At 40.5% G+C, this 15,902-nt stretch overlaps 1 protein-coding gene, 1 non-coding gene and 1 pseudogene across 2 annotated transcripts; 1 reads left to right on the forward strand and 2 right to left on the reverse strand.

Annotated features, from left to right (window-relative positions):
* Nucleotides 1-2,155: 2,155 nt before the first annotated feature.
* On the reverse strand, nucleotides 2,156-2,262 carry LOC116321888 (annotated as a pseudogene).
* A 355-nt stretch (nucleotides 2,263-2,617) lies between these two features.
* Nucleotides 2,618-2,736, forward strand: LOC116321890. The gene has a single exon (XR_004199591.1). It is a non-coding gene; the product is annotated as a 5S ribosomal RNA (ribosomal RNA).
* Nucleotides 2,737-2,861: 125 nt separating this feature from the next.
* Nucleotides 2,862-11,781, reverse strand: LOC116321881 (ETS translocation variant 5-like). Its single transcript, XM_031741826.2, has 13 exons — nucleotides 11,677-11,781; nucleotides 9,290-9,355; nucleotides 9,116-9,200; nucleotides 8,766-8,813; nucleotides 8,633-8,683; nucleotides 6,540-6,648; nucleotides 6,162-6,422; nucleotides 5,732-6,009; nucleotides 5,493-5,558; nucleotides 5,347-5,415; nucleotides 5,097-5,248; nucleotides 4,880-4,981; nucleotides 2,862-4,418 (listed from the first exon to the last, which is right to left on the reverse strand). Exons 2-13 carry the CDS (start codon nucleotides 9,335-9,337, stop codon nucleotides 4,185-4,187), a joined length of 1,503 nt encoding a protein of 500 aa, XP_031597686.2. The 5' UTR covers nucleotides 9,338-9,355; nucleotides 11,677-11,781; the 3' UTR covers nucleotides 2,862-4,184.
* Between the last annotated feature and the right edge of the window lie 4,121 nt (nucleotides 11,782-15,902).

Genomic DNA, 15,902 nt, shown 5'->3' on the forward strand with positions numbered 1-15,902 from the left:
TTTATCCTGTCTTTTATTCCTGCTACATTATTTTATACCAGTAATATCCAGTGAGGTTGGAGTGATTTGTGTTTGTATACATGTGAATTTTGTAGTATTTTTGCAATATTTCAGAGGAGTAGAATTAAACAAATAAAGAGATGATTTTAATATTTACCTGCAAATATTGTCCTACAACAAAATGCATGTAGTCTTTGACCCAATGATTCCTCTTTTACACCATTCCCTCTGTGGTTTTGGTCTTTCTGGCTAAAACTGGAACTGGTTTTACTTGCCATTAAACTTAATTACCCTTAAATTTAGGATCATTCGCTGCTTTAAATTGGAGCATTACATATACAAATATTAACAAAGTTAAACTGAACACTATGGCAGGGTAAATGGAAACATTGTCAATGAAAAATTAAAATGAAATAAAAATTAAAAACTATTTCACCTTCCAGATATTGCATTATATGACATCTTCAGCTGGTGAACTTTCCTCTTTTGTATAATTAATTTGCATATCTCATATAGAGACGACTTGCACTGATTTCTGTTCAGATAAATATTCACATTCATTAAAACTGATCAGATGTGCAGGTGCTGTTTAGTCACCTGGCCACTATATGAACTCACTGCAGCCAATCTGACGTTTCACAGAATTTCCTTCACTGACCATCTTCAACCTTCAATCTCTACACTTGCAATGTTGCTGTTAATGAGAGCAGCTGTGTACTCGCTGTGATCTTTAAAGATCATTCTCATGATGTTGCTTTGGAAATGCTTCTTAAGAATTTGTTGAGTTTGTTTAAGTAATATAACAGTAATTATAATAATGACGGAACATGGCAGATTTCAATGAATGTGGAAAATTATCACAATCACAGCAGTTATAGCAGCATCCTTTAGATCCTTTAGCTGCTGCTCCAGAGAATTTTATTAACCTGAAAATGAAGCACTTGTGAAACCACACACACTTGTTTTAAAATCTGTGACAGAGAGAGGAGCTTTATGCTCATTATTATCTGGAAGATTTAATGATGTGATGATAATATATGTTAATGCTCTGTTGACACAGTCTTAGAGGTGATGATTACATTTTGTCTGAGGTCATAGCGATGGAGTTGATCTGGACTGCATTATTCTGCCCCATGTGTGGAAACAAGTAGAGAAAAAAATACAAAAATTTTTCAGAGTAAGTCTTTCAATATAGTAAACAAACCACATGAACTATTATCTCAGTAACACATAGAATTTCTGCTATTTATTCAAAGAAAAAACAGAAAAACATAAGCCTCTGTAATAGTGAGGGTAATAAAATCCAAATATTTCGATCACTTTAGTGCACATGATGAGTTAAGGCTAATAAGTCTCAGTAATGTTTAACGTTTGTAAATGTTTTGTTCCTACAACAGTCATGATTGCAGGAGCTATCCGGGGTATTTGACAGAGTTCAGGATTTCATCATAATCCTTGTAAAAAGTCTACTTTTAACAGGACCTTTAGTTTAATGTTGTGTTTCTAACAGTTTAAGAGTTTTCCTCTGAGCTTATTAAATACCTACAGCATCATTCAGTCATCACCAATGACGATCATGTCCAAAGTGAGACGTAAAACCAGTCATGTCACAAAATACTCATAATCATTAACTGGAGACAGAATCCGTTCTGCTGTTCATCATCTAAAATGATTCAGTGAGAAAGTAGAAAGTGTGGATCTCTTTAGTCTTAAAAGAGATCAAGTAACTTTTATACTGTCGGTCATCACCGTCATGAACATCTGTCTGTTTATGTGCAGTGATACTGATCGTCTGCTTACAGCAATGATTAAATATTGGAACTAAAATTAGTTACAACAGTCAGACAGCTATGGAGGTTCAGGATCAGTAGAGTTGACATCATCACTGAGGGTCATTGTACAGAAGTGAAAACAGGATGAAGCTACAGACTGCTTCAGTGATTCAGGACTTTGAGTCATTTGCATTGTAAAGATTTTTTCAAATTGTTATTTCAATTTGGGGGGTTTATATTATTTTATTTCTGTATTTAGTTATTAGTTTTACAAAAAAAACTAACAGCATCACCTTTAGAAGTGTTGTCACTGAGTAATTACTGAAGCTGTCTCCGCTGAGTGAGAAGTAGCGCCCTCTGCAGTTTCTGTGTAGAATTGAAAAAGCCTACAGCTCCCAGTATTCCCATCCAAATACTGACCAGGCCCGACCCTGTTTGGCTTCCGAGATCAGACGAGACCGGGCGTGTTCAGGGTGGTATGGCCGTAAGCGAAAGAAACGGAAATAGCCTTTTTATACATGCTGTGACGACACATACACGCTTACATTTTAATCTTCTATATATAACTTAGTCTCCAAACGACAAAATTTTTTTACTTCCAAATCGTCCTAACACACTGTGTGCTCTCTGTCACTTTAACACTGCGCTGTAATAAACTTAAATAAATGTGTTATTATGGAGATGTTACTGCGGGAAAAGCATTTTTGCAGCTCAATGTTGAAGCTGCAGTTAATAACGAAGGTTTGAATGTTTTCGTTGTAATGTGTGACGTTTAGCACAATAATATACATCAAACTGTGTGACATTTGCCACCGATAAAAGGTCTTTTATACAACTGTTCCCTCGCTTACGGCCATACCACCCTGAACACGCCCGATCTCGTCTGATCTCGGAAGCTAAGCAGGGTCGGGCCTGGTCAGTACTTGGATGGGAGACCGCCTGGGAATACCAGGTGCTGTAAGCTATTGCACTTCGACACACAAACTGCAGAGGGCGCTGTTGCTCACTCAGTGGAGAACACCGTTTCTCTTTTCTTCACTGATCTCCACCTGGTAGTGGTTTTGAAATAATCAACTGTGAGGCGAGAGAAAAGAGTAAAATAGTTTATTTTATCAGTAAAGATCAACAGAAGGCACGAATAACAGTATCCAAGGGCAGAAGAGAGACCAGTGTCAGTATGTTATACAACCATGTGATCAGATAGCAAAATATACCTTTACATCCACCATCTAGCTGCAGGAGTTCATGAGTAAATCCTTGGAAGGCTGAAGAAATACTTTAGCAGGAAAAAATCGCAGCCTTTTGCAAAAATATATCCATATATAATTATACACTTTTTCTACACATCGAAGCAAATAAACTCTACAAAATGCAGAAAACTATCCGAGGACATAAACTGCTGATGCATTCATAAGAAAGTCCATGCTTATTATTCGCATCAGAGTATCACTGAATCAAAAATAGAAGCAGTACCTTTGTCAAAAACAGCAATAGGAAAAACTTACGAGTCCATAGAAAGCCAAAAAATATCAGCTTTGAAAACAAGAAGAGGTACACAAAACATTTCAAACTGATGTTTATAGGAGAATTCATAGGTCTGAAAATACAAGTCAGTCCCTTTCAAGCAGAAACAGTAAAGGAATGCCATGGCTTTGAGATACTTTTTGGTTGTAATACAAATCCCAGAGTTCACAAGCAAGAGGACTACAGAGATGGCCATGCTACAAAAAATACAACTGGCATCAAGACCACTGTCACTAACAAAAAGAAGTTTAAAGATAAAAATGGAGCATTTTGAAAAAAAAAAAAAAAAGCTTGGGGGGAAAAAAAAAAAAAAAAAAAAAAAAAAAAAAAAGCATCAATCCTACAATAAAAAGTTGGAATAATTCAAGAACCAAAAAACCCCCCCCAAAAAACTGTCATTGTAATTTAACCAGCCTCATTTTGCTACAACTGCCTATTCCATACAATAAATCTGACTCAATACCATTTCACCCATCACAATTTTTCCAATAGTAAAGCCTTCTCCTTCTAGAAACATGTTGTAATCTTATTGACTGCTCAAATGCAAACTAATCTTAAAATTCCAGGTATTTTTAGAATAATATAATACGTGAAACCAAATCAGAACTTCAATGAGTTTGTGTTCATTTTCTGAGTTTAAACATCTCAGTTATTCTCTTTTTAGCTTTCTGGCTTAACAATAATTTCAAACAAAAAAACAAAACAAAACAAACCAAACAAACAAACAAACAAACAAACAAACAAACAAAAACACTTTACTTCTCCAAATCTTGCGTCTTTGTGACAGATAACGTAGGTATACATACAAAAAAAAAAATTCTCAAACACTGCTCTGTAAATATAGGTTACATCGTGTTAAAAATAACTTCAGCTGCCAGGCTGTGGAGTCTAGTACGGGTAGCCGTCAGGGAGGCCCAGTCTTTGGATGCACTGCTCCGTTCCTTCAGCCAGATAAGGCCCGTCATCTTCATAGCTGGGGAGGTGTGGGCCTTCGTCCTCGCTAGGAGGTAGGACAGCATCCGGGTCAGGCTTGAGACTTGGCCTCTGATTGTCTGGGAAAGCCATGGAGAAAAGCGCCTCGGGGTTGCACACAAACTTGTAGACATACCGCTCACCGGCCACCTGCAGAAGGAATTAGAGTTGAGAAATCAAAAATCAAACAAAAGTAATCCCTCAAAAATTTGGAAATAAATGACAAAATGTTGAGGACGGAAAACTGCAGTTTCTCTAACGGCCACTTGAGGCTGGTTTAAACAGAGAGTCAGTCTCCATGGACTTCAGTGTTTAAATGCCCAAAACAGCAGAAATAAACACTGATGATGTTTAATAGCCTGGCACAAATAAATAAAATATAAAATACTGCCTTTCATAAAAATTATAAAAAATAATTTCAACTCCTTTTTAAAACTCAAAACATTAAACTGGATGGCTTTCAGATGTGCTTTATTAGAGGCTAAGATTAGATACCAGAGGTCACAAACTCAGTGCTTCAGTGTATGAGCCCATTCACTAGCATCTTTTATAGTTTGTGATTACAACATAGGAGTAAAGGAAGACTCAAGTTGAACATGACCTGCCTTTACCTTCTGCATAATGCCCTTTTCATAATAGTACCGCAGCGAGCGACTCAGCTTATCGTAGTTCATGGCAGGTCGATTCTTCTGGATCCCCCAGAGCCGAGCCACCTAAACACATGATGGGGAGGGGAGGGAAAATTAATATATTGCTTTAAAATGTTGTTTTTCAGTCTTAAGAATATTAAGCTTCTCAAAGTTCCACATTAGGTATGCAGTAGCTGACCTCTTCGGGGTCAATCAGCTTGAACTCCATGTTTCGCCCCGTCCAGATGATCAGGTGTGCATTGGCTGGGTTGTCCAGGAGTGTGAGCAGGAACTGCCACAGCTGCAGGGAGCCACGGCGCTGGTATGGTAGACCCTCCTGTTTCACTTTACCTGGTGAAGACACGCAGAAGTCACCTAACTGCTTTTCTGCCGTTTTGCACACAATACCACCAGCTCACAGCACATTGTTTTGGAAGTCCGTGTCTTACCTTCCAGCCTTTCCGGCACAACACATGTGTCATCATAGTACAGACACGGCTCTCTGTCTGGACCAAATCCTGTGGAGCAAAGAATAGAGTAAAAAGGCTGTGGAAGCATGAAAAGGCATTTTTAAACCTAGGACACACAAACTCACCTGCACTGTTATTTTGGTACAAAGCAGAAGACTTCTCAAAGGATGACGACTGGCATGTTTGAACCTCTGAAAGGCACAAAAGTCACAAATCTTCATAAACTGCAAGCAAATGTAAAGTGTCTGAGCCTAGGCCTGTAGTTATTTGAGTGTTTCACTTATGGTAAGACTGCCTGTTACCCTAACAGACATGAATACATTTTATTCAGATGCCGTCGCCACACTAGGTAATGGTAACATACCTGAGTCATAGCCAAAGTCCCTTGGCTCTTGTTTAATTGTGACATGGTTGAAGGCAGTCTGAGGACGTGCCAGACCTGAAGTAGGAGGCCCTGGCTCTGGATATCTTGGGTCTACCAGTTCTTGTTTAAAACCCCGGGGAGCGTGGGGAACCAGAGGCTCTGAAAGGTGGCGCTGATACATCGGCCTCCCGTCACGGATGGTGGGATGGTACGGTGTGTTTGCGGTCTTCTTTGGAGGAAGGAAAGACAGGCAGGGATCCGACAGCTGCCGCTGGAACCTGAAGTGTGGAAAGAAGTGGATGTTTAAAGGTTTAAGGCATGCATGCACACATACATACATATTTTTTTATATATATGTATACGTACATATGTATACACACACACACACACACACACACATATATATACATATAGTTTTTTTTAAACTTACCTTTGTTCTGCGTTGAATGACACACTGGAGGAGCCAATGGGAGGATGTGGCATAGCAAACTGCTGGCTTTGATTGGCCTGTGGAAGGTTGCGGAGGTGGGAGGGGCTGAGGGCAGGAGCATGGTTTGGGGAGCAGCTGTTGGTCAGCTGGGGGGTAGATGGCTGTAACTGCCTCTGTAAAGGTGGAGGTCCAGTAGGGTGGATGGAGCCACGTTGTTGTACTGCAGGTGTGGAGGCTGGAGTCAGAGCGGGCTCACAGGCACTGAGGAAACCAGATAACACCACATAATCCAAGAGTCAGTCTGCCGTGTGTGTGTGGTGGCGGTAGTAGTAGTATTGCAGTATACCACACACAGGTTTAAAGACATGAACGGGTTACCTGTAGCTGTAAAGGCACATGTCAGCCTGAGGCATTCTGCAGGGAGAGAAGTCTTTGGACGGACTCTGTTCACGCTTCACTTTGCTGGCGGCCAGTCCATGAAACATCACTGCAAAAACAAACAAACAAAAAAAAAAACCAGACAGGCAATTACTACATGCATGTTTGCAGAGCATGGAATGAACGTCCTTACTTTAGACGGCCAAGTGGACTGCTTCAAAGATTAGTCTTAAAACTTTCCTTTTTGATAAAGCTTATAGTTCGGGCAGAATCAGGTGATAAGCTTAGGCTACTCAGGGCTTCCCATGATGCAGTGTTTCTTCTCAACTCACTGTGTGTTTGTACAACACTTTGCATGTCCACAGTGTCTCTTCTGTCCTGTCTCCCTCCCCTCAACCCCAATGCCTCAGTGCAGATGGCCACCCCTCTCCAAGTTTGATTCTGCCGGAGGTTTCTTCCTGTTAAAAGGGAGTTTCTCCTTCCCACTGTCACCAAGTGCTTGCTCACAGGGGGTCATCTAATTGTTCAGTTTTCCCCACCTGTGTTATTTCAGTTCTTTAACTTCCAATATCATAAAAATAAAAACAAAATAATAATTAAAAAAAAAAGTTCACAAAACACAGACATGATTTTGAGGGAGAAAAAATGCAAGGCAACACATGTTGTAATTACACAAATCATAATATTGTACATATGTGTTTAGCATTAGTTTTCACAGCAGCCTTTCCATCGTAAGCTTTATTTTTGCCTGCTTCTGGGGGGTTTTTTTGCAGCCCTTTTTTTTTGGCTGGTATTACAAGTATATCAACATCAGTCTTTATCTCAAAACAGTGTTTTTTGCTGTTCGGCAGCTCAAAAGAGTAAAATTGAATGTTCTGTAACCCTATTCAGTGCCAAGTCCTTTTAATTGACTTCATCATCAGTCTCCTCTGCCACAATCATCTTTTGCACAGTTACGCAAGTCTCACACTCCTAATTTGCCTCCAACTGCCTAGTGTTGGATCCCTGGTGAGCGTAATGGTTAGACAGTTAGGATTACACAACATTACCTCTGGGAACACAGGGTGGGAAAATAATGTGTTTGTTGAAGCAGCTCTTCCATAACCAACACACACTCGAGACTTAAATGGCAGCTTTGGTGGAAACATTTGCCTGCTGGTGTGGCAGAACGGCTTCAGATCCAAATTAGAGTTTACTGCCAGCGTTTCAGACCCTGAACATTTCCCTCGTAACCCTTATCTGCTCATGTCGATAATTTAGTAGCCATCACACCTCGCATTAAATAGACAAGCTCTGCATGTCTTTAAGTTGCGCTCTTCCAGTTTGCAATGCAGGCTTGCCATTTAGCAGAAAGTTTTTCCTTCATCGTCCCTTTCAGTGTTTGTTCCCCACTCCTGCGTCTCTGAAAGAAAGGAAGCCCACCCCTATCTGATCTAAGCTTTCCAGGAATCTGTAGAGATTCTCATCAGTATGCTGCGCAGATGACGCCACGCCGCTAATGTTTCCATCCACGACATGGTCTCCGTCAGCTTTATTGTCCGCACGGGGAGTCGTTGTGTTGAAGGAGCTATGATTACGGCAGCAATAAGTATATGCAATACGTGTTTGGCAGGAGCACTAAACGCACCATTTCCTCACCGCCTGCCTTATCTGTAACACTTTTAAGTACAGTATTTTTTTTATTTTTTATCTCGCCTCATTTCCTCTGGCATGTGATGACTATCATTTAACTGGCAATGCTCCAAGGTGAGTGGAAACACCAGCGAATGCGAGCGCTGTAAACAACTGGTTTTACACCAGTGACCTTTGAGATCACAAGTCACAATCTGGTAGTTCAGCTGGGCTTATCCATTTGCCATGAAAGAGCAGGAAACTGCACAGATCCTCAATGAGAGCCAACAGCTGACAGTGCAATGTGATCGCACGTGCCACCCCTCTTATATCCAACTCCACTTTAAAGACCAAATTCCAACGCTCAGTTCCAGACCAATCATATAGCTCTCACAAAAACTCTGGTGCATAAATAATGTGCACCACTGCTAAAATCTGAAATGGCGATCTCTCCAAACATCCAAGAAGAAGCAGGTACTCACAGTTATTGGACTGGAAATCGGGGACAAACTGCTCGTCATCAGTAGCTTGAGCTGAGAGGGAGGAAAAGACATGCCGTTTAAGGACCCCTCTCATCAACTATCACACATCATTTGTATAATGTGGGATGCTCACCTTCGGCGATCCATATTTCTTGGAGCTGACTCAGGTCTTGGAATAGCTCTGGAAGATTGTTTCACATTCATTTGTTAGAATGTGTGTGGGCGCAATTATTTAACATTTCACATGTAATTAATGACAACAAATGGCCTATATAAGATTGTGAGAGAAGTATGACCTATTAAAGAAATACCAAAGACCACGAGGGGCACTTGAAAGAACAGGGGAGGGAAAAAAATAATCCTATTAGCAAATTTATGAATATGATTTCTCCCCACATTGTTTGTATCCAGCAGACAGATGTTATCCTGGCATTCACAAGAATTTAACTGCAGTTTCATAGTCAGTCTGAGTTTTATATGTACCTTCTGTGTCCTGAGCCAGCTCGGTGTCCATGAACTTCCTCTTCCTGTCGCTGAGACACTTTGCTGCTTCCTGTGTGTGACATTTCTGCAGCAACGGAGAAAGGAATGAAACTCAGCACACATGCAGCAAGACAACAAAAAGAAGAATATAAAATCGTAATGTTTCAAACTCACACTCTCAGGGACCACAAAGGGAACCTGCTGGTCATAAAAGCCCTCCATGGTGCAGGAGTCTTCACCCTGGAATGAGCAGTGAAGAAGTGATATACTTTGAACATACTGGAGTCATTAAGCAGACTAATTCTAAGTGTATCGTAGTCTATTTTTCCCCTACCAGGACTAGCCCCTCCATCCATACTACCATCATCCCTTTCACATGACTTGGCATGTTTGTATTTTTCTGCCCTCTGTGAGCCCAAAAGAGTGTTTACACTGGCTATAAAAGCCCAGTTGTCACAGAAGGCATTATGCAATCTGCAGTATGCAAATCTGACGTGAATAAACTGACGTGAAGCTGCGGAAGGAATCGCTCTTCCAAGGCTGATTTGAGGCAATAAAGAGAAAGCAGCTGAATAGTCAAATAAAACATGACGTCTTTTACTTTGGCTGTGCTGTGCCGACTTTAATGACGTACAGAGAAGCATATGTACAAAGAATGACAATGCTATGTTTGAAAAGACAGCAGTTAAAATGGTTTGACACTTTGCTTGCCAAGAGCTGGGATTAAAGAAGAAACATTTAAAAACAAACAAACAAACAAACCAAAACACACTTGTTCAGCTAATAATGCTAATATCTAATAACATTGCTGCAACTCAGTGCATTTAGTCACGGTCAAGGTGACCAGCTGAAGTTCAAAGTGAACATTAGAATGGGGAAGAAATGGAAGTTAAGTGGCTTTGAATGTGGCATGGCTGTAGGTGCGAGTATGTCAGAAACTGCTGAACTATAGGGTTTCCCCACACAATCGCCTCTAGAGTTTACTAAGGCTGTTTATGCTAGAGGTCAGAGGTGAATGACCAGACTGCTTCAATCTAATAAGGTGGCAACAAGTAAATCAAATAACCACTTGCTACAACCAAGGTGAGCAGAAGAGCATCTCTGAATGCACAACACCTCAAACTGTGAAGCAGACGGGCAACAGCAGCAGAAGACCACACCGAGTGTTACTCCTGTCACCAGGAAACAGAGGCTAAAATTTGCACAGGTTAACCAAAATTAGACAAGAGGAAAAAACAGGCTGCCTGATTTCTTCTGTGACATTCAGATGACGAAAGCACGGCTCCATTTCGCCTTGCTACCACCTGCTGTAGTGCTGCAGTTTGTACCAGCTGAGCATTGTTAAATGCCACACTCTACCTGAGCATTATTGCTGGCCATACCCATCCCTTTATGACCGCAGTGTACCCATCCAGCAGAACAACACCACGTCATAAAGCTCAGATCGCCTCAAACTGGTTTCTTGAACTCGTCAATGAGTTCACTGTACTCAAATAGCCTCACATGTCACCATTTCAATCCGGTAAATCACCTTTGGGGTGCGGTGGAATGAGAGATTCACTTGCATGTGCAGCAGTACCATCAATATGAACCAAAATCTCTGATAAATGTTGAATCCGTGCTATGAAACGCTAAGACAGCTCTGAAGTCAAAAGAGGCTCCAACCTAGTACTAGCAAGGTGTACCTAAAGAAGTAGCCGGTAAACGTATATGTGCGATAAAGATATCTGGGACATTATTTTAACAATGTTTTGCACCTCTTAACTACACCAAATTTCAAAGCTTTGTAAATTTCTACATTTGTAATGTTTCTTCAAAAAAAAAAAAAAAAAAAAAAAAAAAAAAAAAGTGGTATTGACCTGGCTCAAACTGCTCAAGAGTCCAACTAAAGCTAGCGAAATATGGGGTAAAAGTAAACAGTGAAAAACTATTTCAAGAGATAAAAGGTCAGCCCCCCCCCCCGTCATTGCGTAATTGTTTGTCTAGTCTTGGGTTAAAGTAACCTCCACAAACGATTTAATATGCGTTTTGGGAGGGGGCTTTGCTTCAGTGACTACAAACACCACCGAGGAGAAATCACTCCGACTAACTCCGCTAACGTTAGCAGCAAATCCTCGCTTAAAGTGAAAGATTTGTGAATGGAGTTTGGCGTGACGCTCACTGAGTCCTCCTTGTTTTTCTCAATGAAGTGAAACACGATACTGGCTGAGGCAGGAGGAGAAGTAGGAGGAGGAGGGGGGAGACACCCGCTCACCATTGAGAAATTTCGCCACAGACAAACAGTGAAGGATTCCCGGCGCCAACAAGCTGAAAAAAAGCTGCTGCAGACGGAAATGCCGCACTGCAGGCAGGTAGACGGTCGCGGGGGAATAAACGCAGCACTGCGTTAGATTTTTAAGAAAATGGCGTTCGCCTCTGAACGCCTATGTGCTCCCCTCGGAGCCCGTAGCAAAAAAAAAAAAAAAAAAAAAACCGCAACCATGCATTTGGCGTTTATGTAATCAAAGGCAAGCAGGCGCCAGCTTTTACTAAAGCTGTCAGATAAAAAAAGAAAGACTCACTTGGTAAGTGAAGTTTCTTGGCAGTGTGAAAACAGAACTCGTCGCAGATTTCCTCCCCTACATCCCATGCAGCTCCTCGATTAATCACTCGGCTGTGGATTTTTCTCAATGAAGGGCTCTGATAGCTGCGGCTAAAACGAGCGCTCTCCTGCCCTGCCATTGGCTGGAGCTCAGAGTCAGTCAGAAGGCGAGCCAATCGTCGTCGAGGCTGCTCTGTGGCCCGGCCCCCGGTGTTTTTTATGAATGGCTGCGTTTCATTCATGAAACTAGGACGCTCTTAAAGGGCCAGCGCTGCAATTAAGGTCTTACAAAGTAAACAGGTAAATAAATAACCAAATTCAAGGTCATCTGTAACTTCTACACGGGAACAATAATGATGAAAATAGCAATAAAAAACATGCTTTTGCTAGTTTATTATATAGCCTACGGATTTCAACTAAATCAGGGGCGTTAAACATAAGGCCTGGGAGCTTTGGAAAATGTGAAGCAGGGCATATATATACACACACACACACACACACACACACACACACATATATATATATATATATATATATATATATATATATATATATATATATATATATATATATATGAACAAACACCAGCACGCCCCTGGGCGGTTTTATCCTTCAAGCTCGGGTCCTCTACCAGAGGCCTGGGAGCTTGAGGGTCCTCTTGCAGTATCTTAGCTGTTCCCAGGACTGCGCTCTTCTGGACAGAGATGTCCGATGTTGTTCCCGGGATCTGCTGGAGCCACTCGCCTAGCTTGGGTGTCACCGCACCTAGTGCTCCGATTACCACGGGGACCACCGTTACCTTCACCCTCCACATCCTCTCGAGCTCTTCTCTGAGCCCTTGGTATTTCTCCAGCTTCTCGTGTTCCTTCTTCCTGATATTGCTGTCATTCGGAACCACTACATCGATCACTACGGCCGTCTTCTCCTGTTTGTCTACCACCACTATGTCCGGTTGGTTAGCCACCACCATTTTGTCCGTCTGTATCTGGAAGTCCCACAGGATCTTAGCTTGGTCATTCTCCACCACCCTTGGGGGCATCTCCCATTTTGACCTTGGGACTTCCAGGTTATACTCATATATATATATATATATATATTTCCAGTGATAAAGACCATGCATGCTATACCAAAGTAATAATGTAATACACAATCTACTATTTTTAATTTTGCATTTCATTATCATGTAGAAAAACTGTTGAAATTGCATTTAAAATGAGTGTGACACCCGAACTAGGTTGTATTCATGAGATCATCTTTCCTGCCATAGATCATAATAAACACTATAGCAAGAACAGAGAGAAACACTTGCCATGTAATAATAATTGATGTCCTTAATTTTATTGTTCTCTTATGATGTTACAATTGGAACTACAACGACAACCACCACCGAGTAGATCATATATTTAGTGTTACTATTATTAAACCTCACAGTTAAACTCCATGGGGTTATGTGGGTTTCCTCCCAGTACTCCGGATTCTCCCAAAAATGCGCATTTTAGGTTAACTAGTGATTGTAAATCGGCCATAGATGTGAATGCAAGATAGATAAAGCACTTGAACATGTATGAAAAGGTTAAATGTGGCTTTGAGGGTCAATAAGACTAGAAAAGCTTTAGATCTTTGTTCCTTAGAGCATTTCTCACATTTCTTACTCAGGACTGTGGAATAGCGAAAACTGTACCAAACCCTAATGCAGTTCTTTCACATGTTCCTCCTCAGCTACCTGTATTTCTTTTTTGAAGGCACATCCATCAGTTTTTGGAAGCTACAGCAGAATATGTGTTTTTGTGGGGATAAGACATCAAAAAGACTCCCGTGACCTGGACTGTATTTAACACTGAGGATATTTAAGTAGTCCTGTAAAAACTGGGAAACTGTCAAATGTTCGACGGGTGTAATCCAGCGTCGCACATGACTGTTTGAAGAGTATTCATCTCAGTGGGTGGCAGAGCCCTTGCTGCACTTTTAATTCCACTCTGATCTCATTCCACTTCATTACCTGCTGCTGCAGAGTGATCACCCAAAAAATTCCACATGATTACAGGGTAAATCCCCTCATACAGTACCTCCACAATAACAGGTGGCTCTTTACTATGCTTGGAAAGCTACAGCGCTGCAAACCCTGCAGTTATCAACATGTTGCTCTAAACAAATGCAGTGTTCCTGTCTACCTAAGAGAAAAATCAGTGCATATTAGTAATCAACTAATGTGAATCAAGGTGTTTGTGCGTTTTTCTATTGAGATTTCTGCAGACTGCATCACCCACTAAATATAGATTTAGTAATCCTTTTATTCCCCTGTGCTCTTTTTGTCCCAAATATATTATTTATGTATTTATTGAAAAGGAACCTGACAGAGCTGATGATATAAACCCGACTGCACGATTATTGCATCCAAACAGGAAGCAAAGAGCAGCCATTCAGCGTGGAAAGGGTTTATGTTGATATGCTAGCAGTGAAAATGAATTTAAATGTTTATTTTATGGCTTCATACCGAGTGACCTCTTCAGGTGGATTTTTTTTTTTTTTTTTTTGCAGGGCTGCACCGACTGTTTGCATTCGACTTAGAAAGTGCTCGATCAGCGTGGGGAGATGCCAGAACGGATCTGTGCGTGTGATAAAAGTTCCAGTTCAAACATCAGCTGAGCTCAGCAGCTCTGTTACTGATTTGCAGTGTCTCCTGTTTGCTCGGCCACCGCACGTCTACGACTGTGCACAATATCACATCACAGATTTTTTTTTCTTTTTATTCTTCCGTTCCGGCAGATATAGTTGAACATATCCTGGAACAGGAAATTACACACTGCAGTCCTAAAGCTTCTTATCAAATGTTCCAGTTGTGTGTTGATGTCTTTTTTTTCTCCTTTTTATCTTTTTATCTGTATATTTATTAGGGAAACAGAAGTTTTCACATATGATAAATTATCACCCCCTTTTGACCTACAGCAACGGGTAAGTATTATCAGTAAAATTACACCCGTACAATAATTATTATTTTGACTACCTCTAAATATGGGATCAGTTACTTCTCAGGGATTATGCTGATTTACAATTTCACTATTTAGTACATTTTACATAAACAGATCAGAAGGCAAAATATCAGGATTAAAAAAGACAGAGATGTATGAATATTCTTTTTTTTACTAAATCACACAGTTTTAAAGCTTTTTTACCACTCTTATTTCCTGTCATGTAAAATGCAATTGTTAAACCACTGGGTGGCTCTCATGCCTACATCCTTTAGTCCTCATAGAGGGATAAATTACCTCAGCTCTCATAGAACCACAGATCTTAGATCACATTGTTTTTCCCTCCATAGTTTTGTGCTCCCCCTAAACTTTCTAACGTTTGCACACGAACACCTAAAAGCCAGCTCTGCACTGACCACTTATTAGCAGCTGTTAGCTCAGATTCACCTTTAACACCATTGACTTTGCACTTTAGTAATAAATTAATTCAGAGATTACAAATTCAAAGACAACCCCACTTCTCAAAAAGTCAGAACACTGTAAAATGTAAAATGAAATAAAAATGTAATGACGTGTAAGTCACGTAAACCCATCTTTTAATTACAGTTGAAAAGAAAACAACACACTGAAATTGAGACATTGCACAATTTTAAGAGCAATATTAGCTCATTTTCAGTTTGATGTGATCTGAATGGAGCAAAAGTTGATCTAAAATCTGTATATGCCGGTTAAGGTGTCTTTCCAGATGTGCAAGCTGCCAGTTCCACAGGCACTCATGTACCTCCATACCACCAGAGATGCAAACTTCTGAACTGAGCACTGATAACAAGGCAAATGGTTCCTTTAGTCTTTGGTCCGGAGTATTTTCCAAAAAGAATTTCAAATGTTGATTCATCTGACCACAGAACAGTTTTCCACTTTCCTTTAGTCCATTTTAAACAAGCTTTGGTTCAGAGAAGATGGCAGTGTTTCTGGATCATGTTTTATGGCTTCTTTTTTGCATGATACAACCTCAACCTGCATTTGTGGATGCCACAGTGAACTGTGCTCAAAGACAGTGATAAAGAAGTGTTCCTGAGGCCATGTATACCCAATCATGTTCCTGAGTTGTTGTCAATTAACCTAATTAGTTGGTATTATAATTAGTTGTTAACCCAATTTAGCTTTGTTTCTTGTGTTTGTTTGTTTATTTTTTATTTTAAAAAAGTTTTAATCGTCATCATGTACATATGCTGAT

This window comes from Oreochromis aureus, linkage group 23, assembly GCF_013358895.1.
Source record: "Oreochromis aureus strain Israel breed Guangdong linkage group 23, ZZ_aureus, whole genome shotgun sequence".
Lineage (NCBI taxonomy): Eukaryota > Metazoa > Chordata > Actinopteri > Cichliformes > Cichlidae > Oreochromis > Oreochromis aureus.

Excerpts from the sequence above, each read along its gene's own strand:
- LOC116321881 (XM_031741826.2), bottom strand. The coding sequence starts at position 9,337 with ATGGAGGGCTTTTATGACCAGCAGGTTCCCTTTGTGGTCCCTGAGAGT. Across the intron at positions 9,201-9,289 it reads CCTTTGTGGTCCCTGAGAGT|AAATGTCACACACAGGAAGC; the intron begins GTGAGTTTGAAA and ends CCGTTGCTGCAG. Across the intron at positions 5,416-5,492 it reads GTACCAAAATAACAGTGCAG|GATTTGGTCCAGACAGAGAG; the intron begins GTGAGTTTGTGT and ends TTTGCTCCACAG.